The sequence below is a fragment of the Alligator sinensis genome, unplaced genomic scaffold, assembly GCF_000455745.1.
Source record: "Alligator sinensis unplaced genomic scaffold, ASM45574v1 scaffold154_1, whole genome shotgun sequence".
NCBI lineage: Eukaryota > Metazoa > Chordata > Crocodylia > Alligatoridae > Alligator > Alligator sinensis.
In genome coordinates, this window is record NW_005842072.1 from 1,868,085 (window position 1) to 1,883,582 (window position 15,498).

Genomic DNA, 15,498 nt, shown 5'->3' on the forward strand with positions numbered 1-15,498 from the left:
TCACCCCCGAATTCTTTCCTGCCTGTGGCAGGGGGTCAGGCTAGATGATCTGTTCAGGTCTCTCCTGACCCTAGCTACTATGAAACTATGAAAAAGAGAAAAACATGGGAGATGGTAGTTTCTCCTTGCAGGCTGGCAGAGTTCCTGTCATTTGGCGCAGATCTGGGAGCTGTGCCCGCCCCGAAAGGATTCTGGCACACCACTCAGTTCACCTGGGGGTACAGGCCCCTGGATCTGTGCACCGGATGACAGCATATTGTCACTGCCAGCTGGGACCAGCAGCAGTACCAATCTTCCCGGTACACGGACTGCACCCAGTGCCTGTCCCAGCCGGCGGCAGCAGCCTCCTGTTATCTGGCAGGCAGATCAGGGGCCCGCCCACACCCCCCAGGAGGGCTGTGGGGCTCTGCCACTCCTCCCAGGGGTGCGGGTCCCCTATCTGCCTGCTGGATGACAGAAGGCTATTGCTGCTGCCTGGGACTGGTGCTGGGCGCAGTCCACACCTAGCGCCAAGAAGACTGGTACCGCTGCTGGCTCCAGGTGGCAGAACCAGCCTCCTGTCATCCAGCAGGCAGATAAGGGGCCCGCACCCCAGGGAGAAGTCCGAAACAGCCCTATCGCTTTCCCAGGGGTTCGGGTCCCCAGATCTGCCTGCTGGATGACAGGAGACTGCCGCTACCAACAAGTGACAGGAATTTTGCTTGTCAACATCTTGAGGTACAGTTTTCCAGAAACCTCTGCACCCATCTCCTTGAAATTTGGCAGGTTTCATGCCCTCAGAAGGGGCTACCATCCCTGCACATTTCATCCAAATAAGGTAAGAAATGACAAAATTATAAGCAGTTTCATGCTTCCCCATTATAGCGTATGGGTGAAATGTCGAAACAGTTTCAACAAAACGAAATGGAACAGTGCTTTCAAAATTAAACGAAACCTGAAACAAAACACTGTTCCATCAAAACAGAAGTCGAAGTGGAACGGTGCTGCTTCGCACAGCCCTACTGTCCAAATAACTTTCAATTTTCCTTTGAGGGAGTGTCCATGTATGCACCGGTCTCCCCAAAACAGAAGACCAGTTCCACTGGAGGCAGAATCTTGAGTTTCAATATCTGTGACTTGGAGCAGGCCTTCGTTAAATATGCTGTCCAAACAAGACATTTCGAGGATTGTGTACTCATGTTCACAAAGCAGGTATGACAGATACAAAGGACATATGCTGCTCTGTGGGAACATGTACCAGTAATTGTAGGTGGATCTACTTTATCCATCTTACCTCATATCCTTACACAGTTCAAAAATCTATTTAGACAAACCTTTGAGTGAAGACTGCTGTCTCTGCTATGGTCACAGAGAGTCTGAATTTAACAGATTCACTTTATTAAAACTATTAAGTCAGATGGAACTCTGTGATCAACCTGGGATTTTTATTTATTTTTTAAACAAAAGAAAGAGCTATAAAATGGGCAACTGATCTGAAGCTGATAGTTCTTTTCTTTCCTTAAGTAATCAGCTTTTCTTTAAAAATGATAGAATGGGGACTTTCCAGTAATCTAAATCAAGACAGCAAGAAAGTGTCATAGAACAGTTGAGGAAAGAGGCACTGCTGGTAGGCTATGCTGTTTATGCCTTCCGTGAAAAGCAAAGACTCTCCAGATATACACACTCCATGCAGATGCTTATGCTCAGGCTTTCCGATTTGCACAACCCACACCAGCACCAAAACGGGTATGATGACAATCACAACTGAAACTTGGGGACTTCAGTGGGTCAAATTAATGGTTCACTTAATTCTAGTGGATAAAAGCTCATCTACCCACTGGAGTACTCAAAAAAACAAACAAACAAACCAAAACCAAACAAAAAACCTAGGTACCTTTTTGCAACACTCTACCTAGACCAGAAAACTAATGTTTTTAGCCTCAAACAGAAGTAATAAAACAATTAATTTTAAAGTTCCAGGATATGATGGTGACCTTAGTTTCAGAAGAAATTACATTTTTCTTTTTTTAAATGAAGTAGAAAGTCCTGTTTAACTAATTCCACTTAAAATAACTTGTTTAAAAAGCTTTTTGAGCCTTAAAAACAAATTAAATGTTTTCAGATTTCAACCGAACTGTATGCAGGAGATAGCAGCTGTGCCACCTATCTCTATAGTTATAGCTATCCAGATCAGCCAGAGTACAGATTAATTTTGAGGTTTTCTAGAAATACAGCTCAACTAGATGAAAGTAAACTATTTCCTTGATTTATCAAAATGGTGTGAAAAAAAGCTTTTTAAACAGTACCTAATTCCTGTAGGTGTTGATGCTTCATATGGGAACATTTCCTTAAGAATATCCCGTTCTACTCTTCGCTCTTCTGTATGAGTTTTCTCCACCACCTACAGAAACAAAAAGAATTATAATCCCAACACGTACATCTTGGGAGCAACAGCTACAGTATAGCTATTAAGCCATAGAGAGAAAGAGAGATAGGCCATATCCTTATGTGATTTGAGGGGGAGAATTTAGTTCACCCAGTGAGTTTCAGAAATCTCGTTCCTAGTTTATCACTGTTAGTTTAACCTTTGTTACTGGCAAATGTCTGGTCTTTTTTGGTGTTCCAGTACATTCAGTGTTGTCCTCATTTTCCTTTAATATGAAGAATACCATTACTTATACAGTAACACCAACCAGACAATAATAATTATTAAAAACTTAATCACCTCCTCTATCATGGCAGTGTTCAGCAGATCACTGGACTGCGTGTGACCTACATAAAAGCACTGATGAGGACGACATGTTTCTTCTTGTTGTGGTAAGTGAAAATGCTGCAATATAGCAAAATGCTAAGTCTTGGCATTTGAAAGAGGAAGATATTGAGTTGTCAGTCTTTTCATGGTTATCAATTCCGACAAATACTTAGTATCACATCTGCCCATGTAAGTGGAGTGGCACTTTTCACAAGATACATAATGATTTAGACATATACTTAAGAGACATGCATACTAGATGGCTGGGTTTACAAATCTCACTTAAGCTTTAGCTGTAACCATTGCAAGCAAGGAAGTAATTAATTCCATCCGATTTACTGTAGTCTGTTACCCTGCAGTATAACTGGGATCGTATTTCCCCAATGGAAAAGATTTCCTATTATTACTACTACTACTACATTCCAGCACTCAAAATTAAGTGTTATAATTTTACCCAAGAATTCTATTGCATCTTAAAAACGGGAGCAAATGAAATAAAGTCCAAGCTCTTGGTTTAAAAATAACCGTTATTTGATTTTCTAAGTTAAACCAGACAAACCTTGTGTAAAGTTCTGGCACATTTGAGCTAATCAAATAGGGTGACAAGAATTTTAAAAAAGCAAATGTGCTACACAGTCAACAGGAGTAGCACAAAACTGCAGACATGATACCCAGAAATACTAAAATGGCACCCCCCCCGGAAAAAAAAAATTTAATTGGCAAATTTTTAAGATGGAAAAAAACCTCCATTCTCCAGTTCAGCTAAGTTACAACTTTCATTTAAACATATTCATGCCACCTTTCCAAGTACACCCTCCATCCCACTTCTGGATTAAAAGATAGGCAAGAGCTTTGTTCAGAAAAGTTAAACAATAATAATCTAAAAAATTATAACTCATTTACTTCAGTTGTCATCAATGGTTTCTTTGATGTTCTTCTGGACAAATCTGAGAATTCACTGATTGACTGTATGGGAGTTGCATGCTTGAAATTTCCAGGCACCCTATTGACAACCTGCTGAAATTCAAATTGTTCAGACTCAGAATTAGCCAAAATGCACTGGGAAGAAAAATGGACTATGACATACATAAAACCTGTGCATTACACATTTGATACTAAGAAAAATTCAAGGATAGATTTAGGAAAAGCTACTTTGAAATGAACATGCTAAAGAACATTCAGCAACTATACAGTTGGTCCAATAAAAGATAACACCCAAAACGATCCTTTCCTCTCCACAATTTTAAGCTGTTTAGGAGACAAATGCTCATAAAAACACTTGAAGTAGAATTGCTGCTCATAATTCAAATGAGTGAGCCACTGAAAAAGGGCCAAGACTTCAAAGTCTGTTCTTTTCACCCAATCCCCATCCCCAATGAAGGTAGAGCTACTATACTGAATTACCAGTGGTCTACTTATTCTATTGTGATGGTGTTGGTCACTTTCAGAAACAAATGCTAGTACACATAATACCTGTATATTGTTTAAAACTGAAACAGTGAGGTGGAGCTTTTGAGAGAAAAAGACCTCCCCCCCTGACCTTAACTGACTTAAAAAAAAAAAGTAAAGTTAGAACTTTTCAGTTATTTTTACTGTAACAGGTAAGAGTAGATTATAGAAGAATACCACTTGCATAATTTATTAAATATATTTACTAGGGTCTCGTTGCTTGAAGTCAATATAGTTTCAGCTATGGGAGTACTCTCTGACATTACTGCATCATCTATAGGCAATTGTGCTGTAGTTTCCACCTGTTCATTTAAAAACAAGAACAAAAACAAATGAATATAAAAATAATTGATGGAGCCCTGACAGAGGGGGGAAAATAAGCTTGTCTAAGTGACAATAAGCCTCTCATCACCCTTTTCCTTGGTGTTCTTCTTGATACTCTTGTAGATTCCCTAGAAATTGCCTGCAGAGGTCCACTCTTTGAAGATCCACTTGTCCAGACAGTCTCAGTAACTTCATCTTGAGAATAGGTCTATTCAAGTATCAGACATGTTAGCAAGCATAAGAGCCATGTCCCAACATGGGATGCATAACCAAAGCCAAAACAGTATGCATATTCCAAAAAGCTTTTGTATAGCATGCTTGCTTTCCAGTAAGTCTTGGCTCCCAAAAACACTTTTCCACGTTGGACAGTTGAATTACATCATTTGCCTGATCTAAGACTACCCTTGAAAGGATTCCAATATTTCTTGGAATTAATTAGACAATATTCTACTACTGGAACAAAATGAAAATTCTCATCACTAGGAGAGGAATATAACTGATTACATCACAAACTAATATAGCTGGATAATGGATACGTATCACTAGCAATGAGACAATGTCCTATATCTTCCTAAATATCCCCCACCCTCACCACAAAGTTATTGAAAAACCACTCTTCCTACAGATAGAAAGCTTTTAACTTCAGTAAAAGTCAAATTTCTCCAAGGGCTTTCTATGTCTGTTTTAAAAAAGCACATTTAGATCAATTTGGGCTTTTGCTCAATTTAACTTCCATTTGTACCTTAGTAAGAACCTTCTGAGTTTTACACCCAAAAGAACTGTGCTTCACTCTTAACAGGTCTCCCTGGCTACATGCCCTGACTTTGATATGAACTGCCAATAAAAAAAACTGAATTTTTTTCTAGATTTTGAATCTCAACAAATGATTGAGTGGTTTTATAATGAACAGGGAAGATAAAAAAAATTCAGCACAACAGTATTTTTCCTTTTTTAAATATTAAAAACAGACTTTTCTGTTTCAGTCAAATACCAAGGTAAAAGGATTAAAACCCCATGAAGCATAGAAGGCTGCAGCACACAACTACTTTATAGCCACCCATAAGCCTACACCAAAATGTTAGAAGCTACTGCAAAAGAACTGTAAAGGTATATGGGGAGGAGAAGAAAAGAAAAAGAAAAAATAAATTAGAATTAATTTACCCTTATTTTCCTTCACTTTGTGTCCTTGTGACAAGGTATTTAGCAGAATTCACAGATTTGTTGGACTCTGACATGGCTGTACCATGTGCATTTCTGCTATGGCCTCAAACTTTCAACCTCTGAGCTTCCAGGTGCTTGCCCCAGTGTCCACGCCATGTAAGCAAAATTCCCCTTATTTGTTTTATAGCAACACAGAATTGGAAGGGACATCAAGTCTACTCATCGGCCTTTGCAGGTAACCTTTTGTCTAAAAAGGGTCCACAAAAATATCCACTCCAGCTTCCAGCATACCACAGCCACAAAGCAACCCAATAAAGAAAAAAAACTAACATCAGGCACAGGAAGAGACACCAGAGTAACAGGGAACGCAAGAAAAAAAATCCAAACACAAGCCTAGATGTGGACCATGCTACAGAGAAAGGGACCCTCCCTGCCAAAGTCCTTGCCAATCTGGCCTACCAATCCCTGCCAACTCTTTGAAGCCAGATTTGGGTTCAATCAGTTCGACCTGCAATGAGACCCAATAAATAGGTACCAGAAAATTTTCTCAATAGCATCTGAAAGCACCAGGGCACTCTACACAATGTCCAATCATTTTGGAGGAAGGCAAGAAAACCTACAAGTCAAATAATGAATTCAAAAGAAAGAAAAAAGGAGAAAACTGAGGAAAAGGGGAGAAAATCCTGCTTGTTGGGATCAAAGAAAGAAACCCTGAAATACAGGATTGCCAAACATCTCCCACATGGAGGTAACCTATACTGAGATCAACTTGTTTCAACCCCCTTGCGGTGCTACCAAACACATGAAGCCTCAAGCTACATATAACATGGTCCGACTACTATTCCAAAAACGTCCCTTCATCACCATGAAATTGGACTTCCTTGCCACCACTATGTTTGGAAGGTAATTCCACAATAAGTTTGTATTGCTTAATACAGACTAATGATGAAAATCCAAAAGTTTCCCATTATTTGTTAATGCAGATCTTCTTTGCAGATCAAAAAGATCTATCACATTGGGAAACAGTATCAAATTCACAAAAAGCTACAGTCGGGACCTGAAGAAAAGCAATGTGAAGAAGTGGGTAGGATAATTTCTGCTGTTAGAGCTTCCACAGTTGATAATGGGAATAAGATCATAAAACTGCTGCTATTTTGCTATTCTTCAAACAATATGAATAGTTTTAACATTCTCTGCACAGCTCAATATGTACAGTTATTTTCCTGCCGCAACAAATCCAGCAGAGGGAGCACAAGTCTTTTGCTTTCCTATATAATAATTTTCCAAATTTCTCAGCAATAAAGTGATCCATTTTACTAGACATTTAAAAACTAGACCTTAGGTCCCACTAGATTTTAGAAGTTTCATGTACTAGGCTAATTTTGAGTCTAAAACTGTTAGAAGTATTTATTTAAGTCACAAGGAAACCCACTACTGTGTTCTCCATTCTTTTCTAGTATGGACGCATGTAACATGCAGCTTGCCAAAAAGAGTTGGATAAAAAGGTTCTGAACAGCACCACAGCATTGCAGTGTGCCTGGGGGCTAGTAAACCACTTTAAATCAGTCTGAGGATGGATTTCAGAGACAAAAAGGAATTAAATCCTAGCTTTTCTTTGCCCCCTACCCTTGCCTCATGAAGTACCCACATACCGTCTAGGACAGTGAAGCCAACCTTTTTGGCAGGCATACCACAAGTTAGCCATACACTATCCCCGAGTGCGACTCTAAACCCCTTCCTCTGCTTTCTGTTCCCCATCCTATGCTCTTAGTCTGCTCTCCTGCTCTGCCTTCTGCCACCTCCCCAAGTTATTACAAGCCCCACACAGAGGCTGTCTGTGCTACTTGTGGCACTCATGCTGCAGGTCAGCCACTTCAATCTAAGTGAACCTCAAAACTGAAGTCTGTGTTTTTAAATGATTCATCACATTAAGTTATACCTTAATTTTTAAAAATTGCCAACAAAAAACAAACAAACAAAAATTACCACCCTTCCTTCACATTCCAGCCCCAGTCCAAAAATTGCCTTCCTTATTTTTGAAGCAGCAGTTAACCATGCCTGTTCTTGTAAGACACCTTGAGCCTCTCCAGAGAGGGTGACATAGAAACCAAAGAAAGAAGGCCCTCTGTGCCCCTCTAGCTTATCGGATTGTAAAGGGAACAAGGGGAGAGAATGGTGAAGGGAAAAAAAAACAAAACAACAACTTTGAGATGCCCTTATCCAAAACTTATTTTCTTTCCTAAAAGCAAAGTTTACTTTAGAAGTTTATGGTGCTTTAGTGAGGTATGTTTAGAGAAGCTTTGAAAATTACAGATAAGCTACTATTAATAGCTGTAGTGCCTTTTGCTTCTGTAGATGGAACTACTAAAATATCCACTGTCCCAAGTAAACAAAAAAAGAAAGGTCCATTTTGGACCAAAGTAGTAAACCATTCCTCATTTTAAGAACTGTATTGAGAGATTCATTATTCTCATTTTATCATTTATCCAGATAAACTGGATAAGACAGTGGCTAAATTAAAATTGGGTCACAGATGCTTTCTGAGGAAAAACAAACAAAAAAACGCTATACAAAATATTAAGAAAGCACACCTTAAAGCCCAACCCAGAGATAGCCAAATGTTAAGTAAATGGTCTGAAGACTGCAACTAACTATGTGGTTCAGAGAGATGTGAATACACAGATACCTGGATGGCAGGACTGGCAAGCACATGTCTGCATGCCTATAAGTCCATGGATGGGTCATATTCTAGTGCAGTCATACCCCATGTTTGAGTCCAACTACAAAAGGGTGACCACTTTTTGACTAATTCCCCTTCCATGCCTGAAAGGGCCATGAAATACTGGATTTAATAGTCATATAATTGGCCTAGAAAAGCTATTTCTAGTCCAATATTGAATTTAGGCATATCAAAGGCCTAGAAAGGAGTACATTTGTTTTGGATATTTTTGTGCATTAGAAAGAAAAAGGGAAAAAACTCCTCTGGTAGGTTGAGCAACATTTAGAATAAGTTCTGAAAAAGGAAAAAAAAGCAGCAATTTTAGTAACAAAAATTAATGGTAGTGTCTGCAGTTAAAATCTCACAAGCATATTAAATTCACTATAGACAGAGGAAGTATACACTAAATACAGCACACAGTTTTCCAAACTGCAACTTAATTCTACTAATATGCAACTGCTGTCATTGCATAAATAATGCTATTCTCTTTTTACTCTACTTAATGTAGTGTTAGACTGGTATGATTTTATACTGTGCATCATGTATTAGCACATGCAATTCTTTACAGGATGCTGTGGCTTCACTTATGCAAACGTATTCAGTGGGACAAATGGCTTTTTGGCAGATGCATTCCAACAGGGCCTGGGTAACCGAAGCTGTAATGCATTAAAAAACATATCATATTACAATGACCTAACGACAGGCTAAAGAAGTGATTCTTAACATTTTTAGACTCAAGGAACCCCTCCATAAACTTCTCTGAATTTAGCAGGACCCTCTACAGATGTAGGCAAAGATCCTTTTCCCTGTGCAGAGAGAGATGCTCCCTATCTCCCACCTTTACCTTGATGTACAAAGCCCAAAAGCACTCTGGTTGAGAATCACTGTTCTAGGCACTCCAGTTTTGACAGAATTCAACCAAGATACTTTACGGCAGGGGCGGGCAATTATTTTGGGCAGAGGGCCGCTTACTGAGTTTTGGGAAGCCATCGAGGGCCGCACGACAGGCAGCCAAGGGCAGATAAATATTAATTTTCTAAACTTTTTAGGGGCTCCGCAGGCTGGACAGAATGGCCTGGTGGGTTGCATCCGGCCCGCAGGCCACATTTTGCCCACCCCTGCTTTACAAGGACCTTATTTTCCAGAAGTGCTGAGCTTCTGCTCCCTAAAGATCAGGACCCTTGTCTGCAAGTAAGGATGGTCCTGTCTGGCTTTACTAGCTTTTAGCTCATTGGTGACAACATGCAGTTTCCCTCACCTCCCTGCCCCACATGCACATGCTAGCTCTTTCACACTCTCTTGCTCCACCTCACCCTCTCTCCTAGCCAACACCAGACCCAATTTTCAGCTGCATTTCTGAAATCAGATAATGCAACAGATCTTCTTAAACTACCTTGTGCTCTAGGCTCTCCTGCTCCTTAGAAGCTCCCAGTCCATTAAATTAAAGATCATGAAGGAAGAGAAAGGTCACTTTACAGCAGAGACTCCACTGCCATCCCACTAAGGGCCATTCCTCCCAGTGCTTGGCACTGGCTGGGGCTTAAACCATCCCTCCAGTTCAGCTCTCATGCCCTAGCCCCGCCGTGAAAAAACCTTCCTAGATCGCCAGACTCCAACTTCCCCTCCAAGGATATGACTCTCTTTCCAGCTGAAGCCTCTCTCTGCTACATGTGCTGGTCCTGAAAGCCAACCAGTCCCAAGGTTGAGCCACAGATGAGAGCCCAAGTCACTTCTTTACAGAACTTGTGCCCCCCACTCCTCATGCTGCAACAACCATATTTGGGGGAAATGGGTCTGGGGAGCTATGGGGACTCTCAGTGCCCAGTCCATTCGTGGCTTGAGGATGGAGTGAACCAGAATAAGGGGTGAGCGGGCTCTGTTGGTCACAACCTTCTCGGTCCAGTACCAACATGCTCCTTCTGGAAACAGAGGCACAGGGGACAATTCCACTTGCCATGCATATCTGTTTCCAGGAGATGCTGTGTGGGGGTCAGAACAAAAAAGGCTGAAGCAGGACCAAGGACTTTCCTCCTCTAGGTTTATCAAACAACCTTAATGCAAGCAAAAGAGCACATTCATGCCACAGCCCCTCTCAGTTTGGCTGTGCATTAAGGTGGCATGAAGAGTTCACCTAGTAGCAGCAGTGATGCCCATGCTGCAATTCATCAGAAAGTCATGCCGCACCTTGGGCTACACCCCACTTGAGAACCGTTAAAGTGAGACTTCCAAAATGTAGCACAACAAGAAAAGACTAACATAGCTATTTAAAAAAAAAACCCAAAAAAACCAAAAAGCCCCACCATATACCAAAGACAAATGCCAGTATTTGTATCCTGTCAAAGCAAGTCAGATGAACAGCAAAATCCGACAAACATGGAGGTGTCCATTTTTAAAAACCTTACACAGCGACTTTGCTTGCAAAATTACTAAGGCCCCCTCTACGCGTTACATAAATTGTGCAATTAACCAGTTAACTGCACAACTCATTTAGACCAGCTACATATGCAAAGTAACTATCACACTATAAAAAGGTCCATCCAGCTATAAAGTCAGAGCTGGAAAATTGTGTAACAACTTCAAAGCTGGTTTCCCTGCAGCTTTAACTTGCACATGTATGAAGGTAGCTATGCCACCACAGTTGAGAGCCTCATCAGCTGGACAAGAGCTATAGCTAGTTTATAGAGCTTCCTGTGCTGCATTAAAACAAGGCTGCTAGCAAACTCACAATAAAAAGTTTAGCCTGTTAAGTTTAAGTATACTGTAACTATTGGTTACGTTTTACTATCAAAGTAAGTTCAGAAGCTTTGGTGAGTACATTCATATTCACAATTACAAACAGTCACCCAGTAAGAAAATGCCATTAAAAGTATGACTTCCATAAGGAAAACGAGGATACCTGGTTGTGTTCAACAAGTCTTCTTTGCTTCAGGGTTATTGGAGCCTTTGTCTTGGACTTCAGTGGCTCTCTCTTCTCAAGCTTGAGCTCCACTTTGGGATCTGAAAATGAACCAGTCACTGATTTTGGCTCTTATTTGTCAAATAGTAGTAAGAGTGACAGAAGACACTACTTTTCCTTAGAAAATTTTCTTAAAGGTAGCTACTAATTTGTAGTTAAAAAAAAAAAATCAATACATTTTTGTAACAAAATTAGTGCATTGTGGTCCATTCTAGCATCCAAAAGTTTAGATGTCAAAATTAAATGAATGCTCTCAAATACAGGCTGGTTTGCCGCCTCCTTGGCAAGAACACATTGATTATAAAAATAATGCCAAAATTCCTATAAGGCCATGGACAACTGTCCAAAATGGATTTGTTCAACAAAACAAATAACTTTATAAGAATATTCTTAAAACAAAACAAGACAGATTCATGTTTTTGCTAAAGCTTCTAATGTTCTGGGGGGGAAAAAAAAATCATATAGCTCATAGCTTCATATAAGCTATGGGCCAGGATAGGATTACAACATTTCATTTGAATACCTGTATATATGTTTTGTCATGATCAGTCTATTTCCAAGACTGTATATTTGAGCTTCTTGTTTAGTTCCTCTTTATTAAACAAGAAACAAAGCAGCGTTTAGTGACTAACTCAATACTGGCATCAAGTGTTGCCTCTGTCATTACATGGAGGGTTTAGAGCTCAAGTTACCCAGAAGCTGAAGTATTATAAATGCTATCCCTCTACACCTTTAGTTTTTAAATATTTTCCTAGAATCAAAGGAAATACTGGACAGAAAAGATTAGAACTGATAATTACCAGCTGACAATTTCATTTAGTCTACAAATCCTCCTTTCCCTACTGATAACTTTGACTAGACATACAAAAGTTATCCCAGGAAAAGGGAACGTTTATCTGTTCCACAACTCCCTGAAAGACCGTTATGTAGAAATATAGATCAATACAGACAAATAAACATGCAAGGAGAATCTGTGAGTAACAAAATTATTAACTGTATTTTAAACCCTGACTGGTCTTCCCTACCTATCCCTGGCTGGGCATATTCTGTCAAAGGGGATGCTCTTCTAACTTGTTTCCAAAAATAGTCCTTTAATTCCATGCATGTCTCTCTATCCTTGATACTTTACCCTATAAAAAGATCAGCAAGATGCACCCTTGGGCTTCATGAACCACATACACTCGACTAGTTATTCAAAACCTGCTTTTAATTCAATGAAGCCCTTACCGTCTTCAAGAATAAACAGGACTGTCCGTACGTGGAATTGTTCTCAATCAACTTTACATGAATATCTATTCTTGAAAAAAAGTGGCCATAATTAGGAACAGCTACTGCATTTTAAATACACACAGGTTTTAGGTCTCAGACATACAGATAAGCCCCAATACTTACTGAAGGAAAGATACAAAAGGATTTCACTACATCTGAAAATCCTTCAGATGCTCAGACAGGAGATATATTGCTTATGAACTTCAGAGACAGTTACTGTAATCCCTTTGAAAGCTGTTGCAGATCTATCCTTTGACTGCAGAAATCTGATCCTTAAGAAGGACTCAGATGCAGGGGTGAAGAGAAGAGGAAGCGTACCTCTAGAAGCCCTAATCTTGAAGAAAAGTCTACTCTCGGATTCGGAAGCTATTCTGATTTCTATCTTTATAATGTCTTCAGTGCAAAAGGAGGTTATATTTAATTGAGAAGGTGGGGGTCAAAGAATCACACAAAATATCTAAAGATCACCAATGGAATATTATAGTAATTCATATATGACAGCTCAAGCCTAAAATCAGAGCATGCTGGTAAAGCTAGTGGGGGACCACAAAACCAGAAGGCTGCTTTCTATTTCATGTTATTATAATCTCCAAGTTGAAGCAATCACTCAATTTAATTCTCAAACCTGAAATGCCTTTGCATGTACATAGTATTACACCTGCCCATCCCTAAAGCCATTCATTTACATTTGACCTTCCATTACCATCTTACCTTCTTCATTGTCACTGTATTGGTCAGAATCATTATTTCCATTCTGTCTGGTATTCTCAGCAGATGAAGAAATTGTTGGTGTTGGGAGAGGTGCTGGAGACTTCAACTCGGGGCCTTGTTCCATCAGTTTCAGCAATTTCTTTTCATAGACCTTTCTTGTAGTTGCTATAAAACATATTCAAAATGATAGACAATTATGACTTGTCAACCTGTCTGGCCATTCTTAGAAAGTAAACAGCTACTGAAGACATGATACATCTACTCAATAGTAGGCCTCTCTAAATCACTCATGTGCTTCATCCACAATCCCAGTTGGGACCAGGTATGCTGCAATAAGAGAAATACACTTCAGTATCTTTATTAGGGCCACAAGCTCATGAGTTAAACATTTCCACATTAAATTCATGGTAACAGTCATTTTACAGCTAGTATATTTACAGAACCAATGGAAACAAACTATATTAATTTTATGCGTTATCCAATAAACCTACCATCATACTGCATCTGTATAGTTTTTAAAAACACACCTGTTCAGCTTGCCTACAATTTCCAAAAATACTTAAATCAAGAAAACGAAAATACATGGCTCAAGAAATCTTACTGGGTCACCAGTTCTATGTACACAACCACCTTTCATTGCTATTATCCATTTACACAAGAACACTAGTCCCATCAGGTGCATGGTTCACAGTTAAGTATTAAAAAAAAATACTAGTTCTGCTAGCTTTATTCATAAACAATCCAAATGAAGCAAGTAACTAAGTTCTATTCTCCTAAATATTCTGTTTTAGAAAGAGTTGAGGCTAAGCACTACAGTAGAGTTAACTGTCCAAAATAACCAAAATCAAAACTTACTTATTTAATCACTTTCAGCTAAAGAAACATGCATTAAGTGAACACAAATGTATTGCCATCTACTGTATTTACTCAAATATAAGATGACCCTGAATATAAGACTACCCCTGCAATAATTAGATTCTATATAGGGGAAAAATATAAAATTGTAATAAATTTTCCAGGTACAGAACCTAATTATTGGAGGCTTGCCTTGAATTTGCCCCCTTTCCATTGCTACAGCAGGGAAAATAAATCCAGTTGGGGTTCCCTTGCCCCCAACCTCCACCCCCGTGCAGCTCCCCCACCACAACTTTACTATCAGACCCTGCGCTCTCGCTGAGCACGTGAAAGTGAGGAGCAAATTTGAAAACAGTGGTTTTGACATACAAATGCCTGTAGTAATTTAGTTCATCCAGAATTGATGTATTTTACCTTCTTTTACCTAGTTTTAAGCAGCATTTTTCTACCTACTTATATATAGGACAAACTACATATGATGTTAGTCCAAAGCCAAAAGACTGATGATTTCCCAAGGAGTTCACTGAGCTGGCCCCAGCAAAGGCAACTGTGTTTCAAGCTGTAGAGACCCCATAGCTCAACACTGCTCAGTATATGTACTCGAGATATCAACCAAAAGGATCCATGTGCTAATTAGTGCCCCCCTCGACTCATCCCTGGAACCTGGTGTTCTAGTCGTGAGTTCTAGGATCCTCCAAAAATGTATATGCAGATGAGGTGCAAGGCAAGCTGGTCTGGCTCCATCTCACGGAGGGCGGGACCACACTAGTCATATGCAACCGGCTGAGAGGGGGTAATAGAAAAATCTAGATCAAGTGTTTGGGGCCCCACTTGGTGATGTTTGCCAGACAATGAAGGCTGGTGAAGAAACAGGATTAATTAGAAATGGGGAAAAGGCACAGCTCAGCTGTGGGAGTAAAGAAGAAATCAAAATATATTCAGTGTATTAGCTTACCATGACCTGAAAGAGTCAAGGCTGAGGAGAACTGTATGCAATGGATACTACATCTTATTCAGATGGGCTAGCACTAACCCAGTCTTCTTCACTGTGCATAAATCTTTCTGGTAGATTCCCATCATGGCTTTACCTGGCAGAGGAGGTGCTATGATTATCACCACTGTGGAAGGTAGTATTGGTCCATGGAAATGCGGGATTTCTCCCTAGCTTTCTCCTTTGGCCTTTTGGCCAAGAAGCAAGCAAGACTTGGAGGAATCTGAACCCTAAGATCACTGGGCTTGGGGCCTGCATATGGGATGCCTACCATAAATTTGGGAGTATCTGCAGCCCTGGGCTGAAGAGTCTGGGAGGCCAGATGCTTGTCC

The 15,498-nt window shown here is 39.9% G+C and overlaps 1 protein-coding gene across 9 annotated transcripts in view; it reads right to left on the reverse strand.

Annotated features, from left to right (window-relative positions):
* Nucleotides 1-15,498, reverse strand: part of TMPO (thymopoietin) — a 41,341-nt gene that overhangs the window by 8,188 nt on the left and 17,655 nt on the right. The window contains exons 3-10 of one of the 9 annotated variants that reach the window (XM_025204198.1): nt 13,321-13,485; nt 11,281-11,381; nt 4,593-4,712; nt 4,387-4,482; nt 3,635-3,745; nt 2,705-2,809; nt 2,565-2,630; nt 2,286-2,380 (exon numbers count right to left, since the gene is read on the reverse strand). In XM_025204198.1, the coding sequence (XP_025059983.1) occupies nt 2,286-2,380; nt 2,565-2,630; nt 2,705-2,809; nt 3,635-3,745; nt 4,387-4,482; nt 4,593-4,712; nt 11,281-11,381; nt 13,321-13,485 (859 nt within the window). Of the gene's footprint in view, nt 1-2,285; nt 2,381-2,564; nt 2,631-2,704; nt 2,810-3,634; nt 3,749-4,386; nt 4,483-4,592; nt 4,713-11,280; nt 11,382-13,320; nt 13,486-15,498 lie in introns of all 9 variants that reach the window. The other 8 variants (XM_025204197.1, XM_025204202.1, XM_025204201.1 and 5 more) reach the window with 8 other exon arrangements.